We start from the raw sequence: 13,609 nt of genomic DNA, 5'->3' as shown, positions 1-13,609 counted from the left end.
TCAGGCCCCGAAACCCTTGCTAGAAATCTTGAAATTCAGTATTTCCTCTAACACCTTCTTCGCTTCCCACAGCAAGATTCCTGCACCCAGTTCCTGGACTCTCCTCTCGGTTCCAGCTTGGATCCTTCACCACACCAGCCTCCATTCCTTCAGAATACTCACCTGGTTCTCCCTGCCTGCTCACTACGACTGCAGATTCTCCTACCCAGCCAGCCGATCTCAGTACTTCCCCTCCTATGGATGGACTCCCCTCTCAGACTGTAAGATAACCTCACTCTACTGTTTTTGGATTTATCTGGATTGGATGTACCTGAACTCATTCTCTCTCATATATCATCTCCATACAGTTCCAGCCCAGGTTACTTCTTCTCAGCGCCCTCCCAGCCTCTTTAATAAACTTGTGTTGCCCTGGTGAAATCTGCTTTTGAGTCTTTTCCTTATTTTGGCTTTGGCACCATGACAAAAATAGGCTGATTTGAAATGTTGGAGTGGCTTGCAAATGTCTGTTGAATATCCAACTTAAAACTAACTTCATTTCAGTAGTTAACAAGAGTGTGTTGAATCTGATTCTCTAACATTTCAAGAAGATTATCGTTCTCAGAACTGGAGTTATACCCTATTATGTTAACATCAGAATTAATGACCTGCTTTGGTTCCTGATAAATTCTTTTTATTTTATTTTTCAATCAATCTTTATTAGGAACAACTTGGTACAACGGCAGTTATTAACAATCAACCAACAGCCAGGGTGGTTATTTAAATAATGAGCACCTCATATGCTTTAATAGCCTTCCTGTTATCTGAGTCACAGATGCTCAGGATATATTGCTTTGTCTCCTCTGGGAATGCTGGAAAACAGGGGTTTGAGTGACTGAACTTCGCCTAATGTATATTATATTTGCCTAAAATGATTATTGAATTTGTAATACAGTTCTTTCTGTTTCCTGCCCCCTTCATCGTGAACTCCAAAAAGCACATTGCTCCAATCCAAAGAAAAGTCCGAATCAATCCTCAGCTTGATAAGATGTATAACTTCTTTCCAGAAGGTGGCGGTAGAGTAACAGTGCAGTTCTTGATAAATTGTTTAGTTTTTTGGGTTGTTTCACGCCTCGGATACCGTCCCCCACTAACCTGCTTCAGCAGCAGAAATCATGACTCACCCAACCAACAGCTTGCATGGCTGATTTTGTAATGTTCATAGTTACAGACTGGTAGTGAGAGGAAAAGGACAACTTCAGTTAATAAACCAGCTGTAAAAATGGATTCCAGTAATCTTCTCTAGGCCACAGTTTTAAAATATGCCCACAGCAGCAGGTTTCTATGCAAAGGTCTGCTTCTGAAACCACTATCAAAAATAAAATATGAAGATTTGTTAGGATTCACCATATAAAGTAAAATGCCTCTGGCAGGTTGCAGCTGTGAAAATGTCTTGAACTAAGCCTAAATGAATTAAAGTGACTGAACTTTACCGATGTTATCAGAAGATATTTCCCCTCTTGAGTGTGTTCTGGGGTCTGCTAAGCCCACTGAGGGAAGAGATCTGTATTTATGTTGGCATTGGAGCATGTCACTGAGCCATAGGGCACTGTTCTGAGGTTTCCTTTAATACAGTCCAACTGTTTGATTATGGAGGACTGAAACTGTCATAATCCAAAATAGATTAAAGAATATATAAATGGCTAAATAAATACGTTTGGGCAGTGATGAATGCTAAATAACCAAATAATTTATGCTAACATAACTTAATAGTACGTGAAATAAATACTTTTTTTTTTTTATTGAATTTTAAACTGCATTCCTTTGAGTGTATGTTAAATTTCTTATTTATTTATTGGATCTAAATTTAAATTTATTTAATTTCTTTTTCAATTTGTTATTCCTGTATTTATTCCTGTATTATTTTCCCTTACATTGTATTAATCTATTTACTTTCTTAAAATTATTTATTTATTTATTTTATTTTGAATTTGTCATAATTTGTTTTTATTTATTTATTTAATTAATTTTATTCATAGATATATTAACTTCTCCATTATTTCCCCAAGCCCATTTATTTCCATGTTTTCTTTTAACATTGCCTGTCTCAGTTTTTAAATTTCCGTATGCATTTCTGCCTCGTTATGCCTTATTCTGAGGCTGTAATTCTCTGCCCTGTTCCCTCCCGTTATATGGACATACGTGGATCTCGAGTGATCTAAATATCTTCTGAAGGACGCCGACTTTCACCAAACTGTTATCTGTGAGTAGATGAACGTATTTTCTGCCAGAAATAAGGTCCAGTTTTAAAAAAACGAACTTTCCCTTTAAGTTCCCTCCTGGCTTCTGTCCTGTGTCTGCATCTCGGTCCTCCTTCCTATTTGGTCCTGCCAAACCGTGACAGTGGAGGGGAGGGGTCTGGTTACAGGTCCCACTCCCAGGTTAGGAGGTCTGCCAAATAAATTTCAAATGGGCTGAGGTTCACTCGAGCTCCGGTTCACATCTTCATATAGGTGAGCACAATGGGGAATGCTTTTGTCCATGGCAGACCCGTTTCTTCACAACATTTGGCTAACTTGGACTTTAATGTACCATTTTCTCTTTCCTCCATGATAAGCACAATGTGTGCAAGCTTATTCCCAGGAACTTACCAAACCAACAGCCAATGCTGTGTTTCCAAAGTGTGTGCCGTTATCACTGCTGATCTTCTTTAGTTACTGCATGACTGTTATGCAAAAAAGTTCAACCCATTTACAAAACATGTCCACTATTGCATACTACTGCATACTACTGTAACCAGACTAACTCACTGCGCCAGTTATGACATGGTCTAACCCGTGTGTCAATGAGGGAAAAGTGTTCTGGGAGACAGGGTTTCCCATCAGGTCCCAGCCAAACACCATCTGTGTGAGTTGCACCAGCAGAGGACCAAATGCGTTCTTCATCTGCTGAGGCAAAGGTTTGCAAAGCATTGATTTTGTTTTATTTTCATCCATTTCTGGGTGAATTTGTTTTAATTGATAATCTTTATTTTAATAATTTTGTGTTAATTATGTGTGGGGATAGTTTGGGTTTTTTAGGTTAGGTTATTTACTTATCAAATCACTGATAAGTGATTTCAGGGGGGATATGTGGGGGAGAGTTCCTGCTGGAACCACATATTATTTAGGGTCAGAATGTTCTCTGTCCAGGCGATGACTAAGATGTTGCTGCAATCTCAGACAGTGGTGCCAGACAGAGATTGGGTTTAGACCACATACTGCTACTGAATGATATGAGGAAGTATAAAATTTCACAAGCTGTTTTCGTCGGGAATTCTGTGTATGCTGCCATGTAACATGTTTCTATATTGTTCCGATTAATAAATTCCCCATAAGAGGCTGCAAAGGTGAGTCCTACTACACTTTTCTCTACAACAATACTCACGTCATAAATAAATGGCTGGAATAGCACGAGTCTTCATAAAACATTTTTTGGGTCAAATTTGAAAAGTGCAGGAGAAAAGAGTCCCTGCTCTCTTGCTCTCTTTTCCAGCAGCTGCAAATCTAAAATGTTAGATTAATAGGTGAGTAATAGTATATAAATAAAATAGGGAGAACATGCAAACATCCATGCAGAAAACCAGCGATGAGGCAACAATAATAACCAACGTCTTAGTTTTTAAGTTCATGTTTTAGTTTTGCCATTGTTTTCCCCACAGTTTCTGTTTCCCCAGTCCCCATGTTCAGGTCATTAGTTCATTCACTTCACCTGTAGTATTTCTCATCAGCTGCACTCATTCACTCATCAGTTCCCCAAATATTTAGGTTCTCTGGTTTCTCACACACTTTGTGAAATCCTTACTCCGTTTTCACCCTTTACGCCACGGTAAGCTAAGTAGTTTCATGTTAATACCAAGTCATGTTCTCTGTTCTGTTTTGTCTTAGCCATCTTTTCTTTTCTTTTCCACAGTCTAGTTTTGTCTTCCGGCTCAGCCATGCTTTATGTTAACCTTGTTTTTGAAAATAAACCAAGTTTGCTTTTACCTCTGAAGTCTGCAGCTGTGTCCTGCCACCCCATTACTGCCACCTACAAGGGTTTCTATCACTTCCATTTGGTAGGAGGCCTTGGGGTAGACCTGTAACTCCTATAACATCTCGACATTGGAATTGAAAATTGTTAATGCGAGGCATGAAATAAAATTCAAGAATATAGCATTAAGTGGAAGGATGGATTACTATTTTCAATATAATCTGTGAACTTTTTCAAAATAATGTATTGCACATTTTGTATCCAATGCAATACATTGAAAGAAGAAAGGGACAGACAGCCCTGCTTCCTGAACCCTGCTTTTTAGTGGTGCAAAAAAACCAAAGTCCTCAGTGGATCATTAGAAACATTTATTTAGTGATGCGTAAAGAAATATTTATGGTCTTAAAACCTTTTGACTTTTTAAGACAAACATGGTTTGTTTGAATTTGAAGGTTTCATCATTAGTTTCATTCTGGCCTGATCCTAACTGTCCTGAAAGGATGTGACACTGAGTCTTTCAGCATCTGGGCTTTTCATCCTCTGTGCAGGTCTTGCTGACAAAGAGGCTTTTGAGGAAGAGGAGCTGCAGGTACCCAGAGGTGATGATGAGGATAAAGAGAGCTGTCGACCACCACGTGATATACTTCGAGTTGGACAGCATTAGGAAGTAGTCGGCACTCTTCCTCATTCGGCCGAAGCTGTAGTAGCGGAACATGTGGAATACATAATTTTCCACTTTGTGGGTTGCACCCTGAAAAGCCAAATCAAACAAGCATTAGTGCAAATCAGTTATTTATTCATTTGGGACAAAGATGGACCTGATAATGTTGGGAAAGAAAATAGCGCCAAGCCATTGTGAGGTCTGACGTTTTCCTGGAGAACCATTTTGTGATACAAATGTATTACTCTTTTGAACGCATATTGTTTTGAGAAGCAAGACGCTTTATTTTTAAACCCCAGCCAACTAGCCGGACTACCTTCATCAACACCAAAGCGAGGCTGGAACTCTGCTCACAGGACGCAGCATGGGTTAAGTCGAATTTTAAATGATATTGCTAGTATGGGATGTCATACAGCTTCATGTCAAAAGAGGCGAACTATCCCTTTAACATAGTTAAGATACAACATTGTGTGTTGGTAAGAGGCTTATTTAGCTCTTCTGCAACTACTGCTGAGCACTTATTTTATTTATTTTTTGTATTATCAAAGTTTGATATCAGGCTTTGTATGCAGAGGAAATTTGGTTTGGGTAAACTGAATAATAAAAAAAGTTAATGATCTGTTTGTTTAGATAACTGCCTGATTGTATTATTTCAAATGAAGGGCGGCTGTGGCTCAGTGGACAGAGTGGGTCGTCCAATATCTGGAATGTTCGATTCCCACACTCGCCACTCAAAGATTGGTGAACTGACAGCTAGAGAAGTGTCAGTCCACCTCCTTGCCACGGCCGAGGTGCCCTTGAGCAAGGGCCCTGCACGTGCTCCCTGGGCGGTGCGATTGGCTGCCCACCGCTCCAGTGTATGGTCTCTGTGTGTGTTCAACAGGTGCCAACCTGGATCTTGCTAATCTCAATCTTAATATATATCAATTTTTCAATAAATAAAAACAAAGCAAGGAGGGGGAAACTGTCAAAAGGTGCATTGTTTTAAATGTACACGTTTAAATTCAAAGCTTTACAGGTCAGACATGAGGAAAAATAAACATCTAACTATGTAGTTGAATAAATCTGTTGTATGGTATCTGTACAAGTCATATGTGGAGCTCTGTTGTTTTAGTTTTTTACCCGGTGTAAATACTTCAGAGGTCCGTTTCACGAAGCAGGTTTAGTGAAAACTCTGAGTTTATTAACCCTGAAATGAGGGAAACTGAGTATTCCGTTTCACAAAGAGAGGTAACTTAAGCTCTCGGCCAGTTACCGTAGCAACAGACTCTCTGAACCTAACCTGGTCGGGACCAGGGTTTCCTCAAGAAACCTGGAGTTTCTCTCTGTCAGCCACACACTCCATTTGATTTCCTCATTCATTCAGTCAGCAGAGCGAGTTCTTCTACTTCTAGAAGTCCATTAGGCACAGGAGGAGGCGACTTTTTCCACCAACATGTCCTTTAGACAACGATCCCGTGGATGAAGGTGCAGCATTACTGTGCAGAGAATTAAATACTCGTCAGGAGATGGTTATCAGAGATGTTTTAGCATTTACAGACAATTATCTTTTTGAGCGGCACCATCAGAATTTTGTTGGGACAAAAGAAAAAGACATAAAAAAACAAATATTTGTATGAATAGGCTTAAAAAAGATATACATAGGCCTATTATATTTTATAAAGGCACTTGTGTCTTGGGGTGGACTTCCGTCAGAGGTGGCGGTGCTGGGCACCACCCGTTTTACGGGCATCTGCCTTCTTTCTGTTGGCTCAGAAGTCTGTGTTAGTTTAAATAGGCTTAATTATTTAACAGAACATGATGTAGATGAGAAGACATTTATGTGTGTGAGAACAGCATTATGTTGGGGATAAAATAACTGCACAGTCAAATAGCCACTTAAAGCGGCACTATGCAACTTTTTCATGGTCATAAAATTGCTTGGCAATCATCAGATTGCTTGGCTGACCCGTTCTGATGAAAACGGTGACATTTCCATCTCCATCTGGTGGCCCTTGCCCGAAACAGCGCTTGCAACTTTGCCTGTGGCGCCGCGTGCTTTGTTTACCTCTGGAAGTCTCGCGACACACGAGAGCCGAGAACTACTGCTTCACGGCAGGTCTAAAGGGCTCTGAGCCGAGCCAGGTAGCCTGATAAGACACACCTCTCTCCATTAGCTGTCGACGGCTAAATTGAATGTGGTTAGCTTCTAGAGTAGTAATATTTAATATGGCTAGACTGTCGCCTTATTTTCTACGGAGCTCCCCCTACAGCTTTGGGGTGTGTATTGCATGGTAAACAAACCCCGTATTACTGAAAGTTGCATAGTTCCGCTTTAAAGGGGAACTCCGGGGCATTTGAAGCGCGTTTCCATTGCTAGAGGTTGTCAAATACTGATAGTAGGACACAGACAGGTGCAAATCGGCGTTCCCTGTGCGGAGATTGCGCTGTTTGCGCAGCCTGTCATGCGAGGCTAATACGTGGTGGCTAAGGGGCAAGTGCTAACCCTTCCACGTAAAACAACAACTTGCACTCTGCAGAAACGTCACACCACTTTATAAACCATCCGACAATGAAGTCACAAGCCTTACCATCAAAACCATATGCATGGTTCTCACATTACTGGCATGGGGACGTTACAAAACAACTTTATAAACAGCATGTCACTTACCGGTTGTTGGTATGCACGCGCATGTGAAAGCCCAAAAGAGTCGATGGACGATAATCACATATACAAAACAATTATCTTCTCTAGAAAAACTGCGTTCAAGTATTTAAAACATTACAACAATACATGCCCAGTAATATTGTAAAAAACTGCTACTACTAAAACTGCTGCCAACTGCGCTTCTCCCCCGCGGGATTGCACCTAAATGAAATAAATGAATGGGCTACCATTCAAGCAGTTTCCCTGTAATATTATTGTGATTGCAAAGGACTACATTTAAACTTACGCTTTTGCTGCTGCAGCGGTGTTGCACTTGTTTCAAACGTATTGAAACTCGCCTTATGAGCGCATTAAGATTTCCAATTCGAGGTTGGTGAAAAACGTAGCCCTCCTCTTCCCCGTTGCCAAGGTGACACGTCGAATTGGGGCTCCATTGATGCTGGCTTTTTAAAGTTGTAGTGCACACGAAAAAAACTCAAGGTGAAACTACTCAGAGTTGACTAAACTCACTAAAGTCAGCGTTTCTGGAACCGAAAACTCAGAGTTTTCCATCTCAGAGGTCAGGAATAGACTCAGAGTTTGTTGAACCTGCTTTGTGAAACGGACCCCAGGTCTACACGACAACCAAAGATGCTGCTGGTTTATAAGCCTTTACTTAACTATTTCGTTTTTAATTACGTGAGAGCATAATATTTCCTTTGTGTCTGTAAACTATGGCTTAAAAATAAACCTACATTTACTGGTTACTATTACCAGTAAACAGGAATATAAATGCACCTGTATGATGCTCAGGGTGTTGTTTAGTTCTTTGCTGATTTCCTCCTTCTTCATCATTTCTTCTTCTTTCTTCTTGGAGGGGTCTTGGTAGTTTTCATAATAAACACCAAAGCTGAGAAACACCTGCATAGTGCTCAAGCGGTTGTGGAAGTTGCTGAAACACATCTGATAGAAACCTGAAAAGGTAAAATACAGAACATAACACACCAGTCAAAATTTGGAGACATTTACTAAATCAAAGATTTGTCATCACTACCTCTGCTGGGAAACATATATTACCAGTTTGTTTGTTTATGGTGGGGGAGAAAAGCCAAGAAAGAACAACATTTACGGAATATACAAATTACACAATTCTGGAATTTTCTACAAACAACAGATTCATTTGTGGTGGATGAGGGTGTCAGGATTGGGTGTAAAAGGAGCATCAACCAAATGCTTAGTTTTTTCATGCAAGGAAAGGTGTTGGTGCATCACTTTGTGCAAATCTCCATTGGATCAGAAAAAAAAGCAAAAATGCCAAGAGGAGGTTAAAAAGTGCCAGAATCACCACCAGAAATCTAATCAAGCAGCACAGCATTCAAACCAGTGTAGAAAAATCTGTATTTTCACACAAAAAATGGTTTGAAAATTTCAAGAAGATACAAAAGGACACAATATGTCCATAGCTGCTGCTGCTGCTGTCTTTCTGAAACTACACCAACCAGCATCCTCAGTTCCAAATAATGAAATGTGTAATTAAAAGGAAATGAGATATAACACAAACATGAATCTTTACCAGTGTTTTTTGGTTGTTTCTGTTTTGTATTGTGTGTGTATGTTACTGGAATTAAATTTCTACATGTTTTCTAAATGCAATGAAGTTGTTGAGCATGAAAACTAAACTTAATTTCCTTTGTACTTGTGTCTGTTAAAGAAGAGAAGATGAATGAACAAATTACATTTTTAATTATTGTTACATTTTGGAAAACTTTGGAAAATTTTCTGAAAAGTAAGCGATTGAATAAAAATTGGGATTCTAAATAAAATGTTAAAAAAAACAATATTATGATATGCAACTCATTCTGTATTCAGTTGAAAATAGAACAAAGACAACATATTAAATGTTAATGAGAAGTGTTGTATTTTAAAGAAAAAAAGTTTTTCATTTGATGCCAAGAAAACATGCTGAGATGTGGGAAAGATGGAAGGATAAAGCACACACACGTCCTTGCTTACTTCACATCTAATGATATTAATTAGCAACAGTTAAGTAAAAACATTGTCAGTGACATGGCTTGTTTCTGTATCCATAAATACTCTGCAATGGTAAGAAAAATAATTACCATTCTCCATGCCTGAACTAATTTTAGATAAGTTCAAGCTAGGTTTTGTAAATCATGGATGTTGCCTCCCCGAAGCTGAAGAAGAGTGTGACCACCTGGCACACATGAGAAATAGTGGCAGCTGTGATGATATTGAGGTGGACAGCATGGCATATGGCACAGGTAACATTTTGCACATATTTTTCAAGCCACCATTAACACAGAATTGTATTAACAGATGACATTGTTCTCAGTGAATCATTTGCACACCACAATGTTAAACTACATTCTGCCTGTATGGTAATATCACAATTCTGTCGTAAAAAGAAATAAACAATGCACCATGCTCCTTTCTTGAACAAATAAAGCAGCACCACATTTAGTTGAACAATTGTAAAACCCAGGCCCAATCTGATGAAATCATTGACATCATCCGAGTTGCTCATTAAGGACATGTAGCCTACTGTCAGCTTTTTTTTTTTTTTTTTACAGTGTTTAAAGCCGATTGGGCAGGTTTTGACACAATATATTCCATGTATTGAATCACTTGTTGATTTGACAATACAACATAATATTATATTACGAAAACTAAAAGAGATGGGCAGCTGTAGCCCAGGAGGAGGAGCAGTTGCATACCAATCTGAAGTTTGGTGGTTCAACTCCCGGCTTCCACACGTCAAAGTGTCCTTTGGGCAAGACACTGAACCCCACCTTGCCTACCAAGTCCATTGGTGTATGAATTTGTTGAAGAAAGCATTGTGTATGTACAATGTGCTGTGTGAGTGAAGGGATGAATGTTGTGTGAAAGTGCTTTGAGTGGTCCGCTAGACTAGAAAAGTGCTATACAAGTACAGACCATTTAAGATTATTTTTTTTACCTGTAAGGGTAAATATCTGGGTCACTTTTATGAAGTTCTAATGATTAGAAAAAATAAGAGCAGAAGTAGAAAATAAATGACGATACATCACTTCCCATGGCCAGTGCTGTCCAGCTCAATTCTCATGAAGTAGATAAATAAATTGACTGTCCAACTTTCAAGCAAATAAGCAGATACCTGTTGCCTTGGCCTCGAAGTTGATTTGACCCATTGCATCATCAACAGTGGTTTCTAAAAGACCGCTGGGCGCATTGACAGTGACTGATAGGTGTCTGTCTGTACCAACTCCTGTCACCCACTGGACCTACAAACAAAGTTCACAATTCCAAAGGAATCTGAATAGACTTTGGTTGAGATGACAAGCACTTAATACAAACCCGAATTTTTGTCCGCATTCAGAGCAAATTACAGTATACACACAAGGTTTCTCAGATTTACATCAAATTTACTGAATATTTGTGAAAAGGATAAATTCTTGAAAACAAAATCTCACAAAAAAGATTTTATGTTTTAGATAACAAAAGTTTTAGTGTAAAAAGGATGTGACAAACTGCAGTGGAAACAGACTTAGTGGGAAAGTGAGTGCTATGTGAAGGGTGCGTGGCTATAAAGTTGTGAACACCTTCACAGCATATATTGGTTTTAGTGTCACAGAGAAACAGGAGCTTGTTGAACTAGGAAAGGGTAAAAGACTCTTAATTACTGTGTCTTTGATTTTCACAAAACTTAGTTCAGCTACAATCCAAAAGAATATATAACAACATAATAACAAAACAAAACGAAAAAAGCGATGTACTCTGTTTCTACTTACCATAAAGTTTAGGTAAAATCTCTCTCCATAGTGAGCAAAGTGCCAGAAACACTCTGTCCCAGCTGCAGGAAGCACCACAGAGAAGTCATACTGATCAGCACCCCAGAATAGCTCCTGGTCTGTTATGTTGGGATTTAGGCTCGTCTGGGGCCCAGAGTAAACTGAACCCCTAAACACAAATACAAGTAAAAAGTAGGGAATCCTAAACAGCATGTCTGAAAAATGGAAAACCTCGTCTAAATGAATGGGGCAAGCAGAGAGTTCACAAAATGGACACATCATAAATGATTAACTGGACCAAACTGGTCCCTCCATCAGTGGGAAAACTGGGCTGTGTGTACAGCTTGGCTGGAGTCAGCACTGATAGAAAAAAAAAGATGATTTTACTGTTTACATTTACTGTACTGTAAATATAGTCTAGTTCTAAAACAAATTATCTACCAAGAGAGTTCACCTGTGTTATTCAGGTAGCAGTTTATATATGACCTGCTGCTGCTGCCAACAACGTCTGTGACATCACCAGCGCAGTCATTGCCAGACTACAAATACAACATCCCAATATAGTCATGGCTATTTCTGAAGGTTTCAAGTCTCCCTCTGAGCTACAATTCCAACCTGCCAACATTTTGAGCGGGCGGCTGGCAGATGGGAAGGCAGGACGGGCGATGAAGGAGCGGGGACCTTTCAACCAGACGATAAGAAGTCCAGCAACATTAAAAGCAGGTAACTCTCAGGTGCATGGCCTGGTGGACGGCGGTACGCCAAGTGGGCAACTAGGTGTCAGGCGGAGCAGGAGCCTCTCAGCTGGGCGGATGTACATCGGGTGGAGCAGAACACAAGTAGGCGGGAGCAAGGACTGATGCAGGAGTGTCACCGTGTAGGACCCCCTCAGAAACAGATGGAGGAGCCTCCCGATCTGAGATCCCCTCAGGAACATAAAGCACTGCTGTGGGTGCCGACAATTCAGAAACAGTGAGTGCCGACCCGATAGACCAGGGCTGGGACACAAGTGGTGAAGCCCTGGAGACAGAGGCCCTGAAGACTGATGCTCAGAAGATTGATGCTATGAAGACTGATGTCCTGAAGGCCAATGATCTGAAGGCTGGAGCACTGGAGACCAGAGCACTGGACACTGGAGCACTGAAGACTGGTAAAGGTTCAGGCATAGACTCTGGAGAAAGCCCAGCAGCTGGATGAAGCTGTGGCAAAGGCCCAGGAGCTGGCAAAGCAGGAGCTGGGCTGGGGGAAGCATCTCAGTTGACCTCCTTGGAGGCTGAATGAGGGGCATCTAACCAGACCTACTTAGAAACTGCCACACCAGACTGCACAGAGATAGGAGAGCCAGGCAGCGAGTGTTGTAGCTGGCTCTATACTGAAAATCTGCACCAAGGCTGCACTGGACTTGGCATGACATGCCATCCTTCAGTTCAGCCACACCCAGAGACATATACTGCTTCAATAAATGAGTAATAAGTAATGTAGATGAATAATGAATAAAATATTTTTCTATTCTATTCTATTTTATTCAATGTTTACTTCCATCATATTTATAATTCCATCATTTTTAGAACTGTACATATCTTTTTCTAATATATTTATAACTGTTTTTATTACTCTACCTTTTTTTTTTATTCACAACACTTTATTTTCCTCATTGTTGTTGTTTTGTCTGTTGTTCTTGAGTGCCAACAAAATTTTGTTGTAGGAATACAAATTAAAAAATCTTTGAATCCTATATGGGAGCTTGTATGTATATGTGTTACAGAAGGGTCCTGTGTGTGTGTGAGAGAGAGAGAAATTAATTCAAATGAACAATCAAACTTGTCTCTTTATTAAAATATAAAATGTACATTTAAATTAATTTATACATTTACCAATATGCCATAGCCTACCATATGTCTTTGTTAAAGAGCATAATACAAAGTCTTTCAGCATGAAAGCACGTATTTTTAATGTGTGACAGCGTCCTGTATCATAACTAAATCTCTGTCGTTTGTAACAAAGCAAACCGTGTGAAAATCCGGTAAAAATTCGGGGAGTTATGATTATTTTAGTTGGGGATATACGCCTTCCTCAGTCGAAATAAATGCAATGGGCGGGCATTGGCACAGCCCTTTTACAGTCTCATTATAGAGACTCTCTGGCATTGGAGACCCAGCCAAGATGGCGGCCGCGCTGATACGTCAGCAGCGTCAGTCAATGAGGCGTCTACGTACATTATGTCTATGTGCGCTACTACCACTACTTAGGAAAAATAATCTATAGCCTTTACAATGCGTGTAATTGTATGAAATAATATAAAGTATGTAATACAATAACCAAGTCCGAATATTACTAGTAAAACAATCTAAAAGTTTATGGAAAATGAAATTACAATCTCTGCCACCTGTGACGTAACTCGTGTCTCCGCAGTGACCTCCAACGGTCAGAATCAGAACTTTCTGCTCTTCCCTTCTTCTCAAAAAGCTAAGTGTCGCCGAGTAATCGGAGTTAACAGGTACGTAAAACCAAGTAGATGGTAAACCTATAGCGAAGCATCTAAATTGA

General features: G+C 39.9%; 2 protein-coding genes across 2 annotated transcripts in view; one reads left to right on the top strand and one right to left on the bottom strand.

Annotated features, from left to right (window-relative positions):
* Window positions 1–4,457: 4,457 nt before the first annotated feature.
* On the bottom strand, window positions 4,458–11,275 carry tmed6 (transmembrane p24 trafficking protein 6). Its single transcript, XM_075470876.1, has 4 exons — window positions 11,063–11,275; window positions 10,429–10,555; window positions 8,073–8,248; window positions 4,458–4,738 (listed from the first exon to the last, which is right to left on the bottom strand). Exons 1-4 carry the CDS (start codon window positions 11,273–11,275, stop codon window positions 4,505–4,507), a joined length of 750 nt encoding a protein of 249 aa, XP_075326991.1. The 3' UTR covers window positions 4,458–4,504.
* Window positions 11,276–11,628: 353 nt separating this feature from the next.
* Window positions 11,629–13,609, top strand: part of tdrd12 (tudor domain containing 12) — a 68,344-nt gene continuing 66,363 nt past the window's right edge. Inside the window, exons 1-3 of the mRNA XM_075470853.1 lie at window positions 11,629–11,818; window positions 12,030–12,212; window positions 13,475–13,559. Coding sequence (XP_075326968.1) covers window positions 11,629–11,818; window positions 12,030–12,212; window positions 13,475–13,559 — 458 coding nt within the window. The remainder of the gene's footprint in view (window positions 11,819–12,029; window positions 12,213–13,474; window positions 13,560–13,609) is intronic.

The sequence above is a fragment of the Odontesthes bonariensis genome, chromosome 7, assembly GCF_027942865.1.
Source record: "Odontesthes bonariensis isolate fOdoBon6 chromosome 7, fOdoBon6.hap1, whole genome shotgun sequence".
In the NCBI taxonomy this organism is placed as follows: domain Eukaryota; kingdom Metazoa; phylum Chordata; class Actinopteri; order Atheriniformes; family Atherinopsidae; genus Odontesthes; species Odontesthes bonariensis.
Note: the sequence above shows the minus strand (reverse complement) of the source record. Positions and strands in the feature narration are given on the sequence as shown.

Coding starts and splice junctions, on each gene's coding strand:
- tmed6 (XM_075470876.1), bottom strand. CDS start 11,275: ATGCTGTTTAGGATTCCCTACTTTTTACTTGTATTTGTGTTTAGGGGT. Junction 10,556..11,062: donor GATTTTACCTAAACTTTATG/GTAAGTAGAAAC, acceptor CTTTGTTTGTAG/GTCCAGTGGGTGACAGGAGT. Junction 8,249..10,428: donor CTTCGAGGCCAAGGCAACAG/GTATCTGCTTAT, acceptor TTACCTTTTCAG/GTTTCTATCAGATGTGTTTC.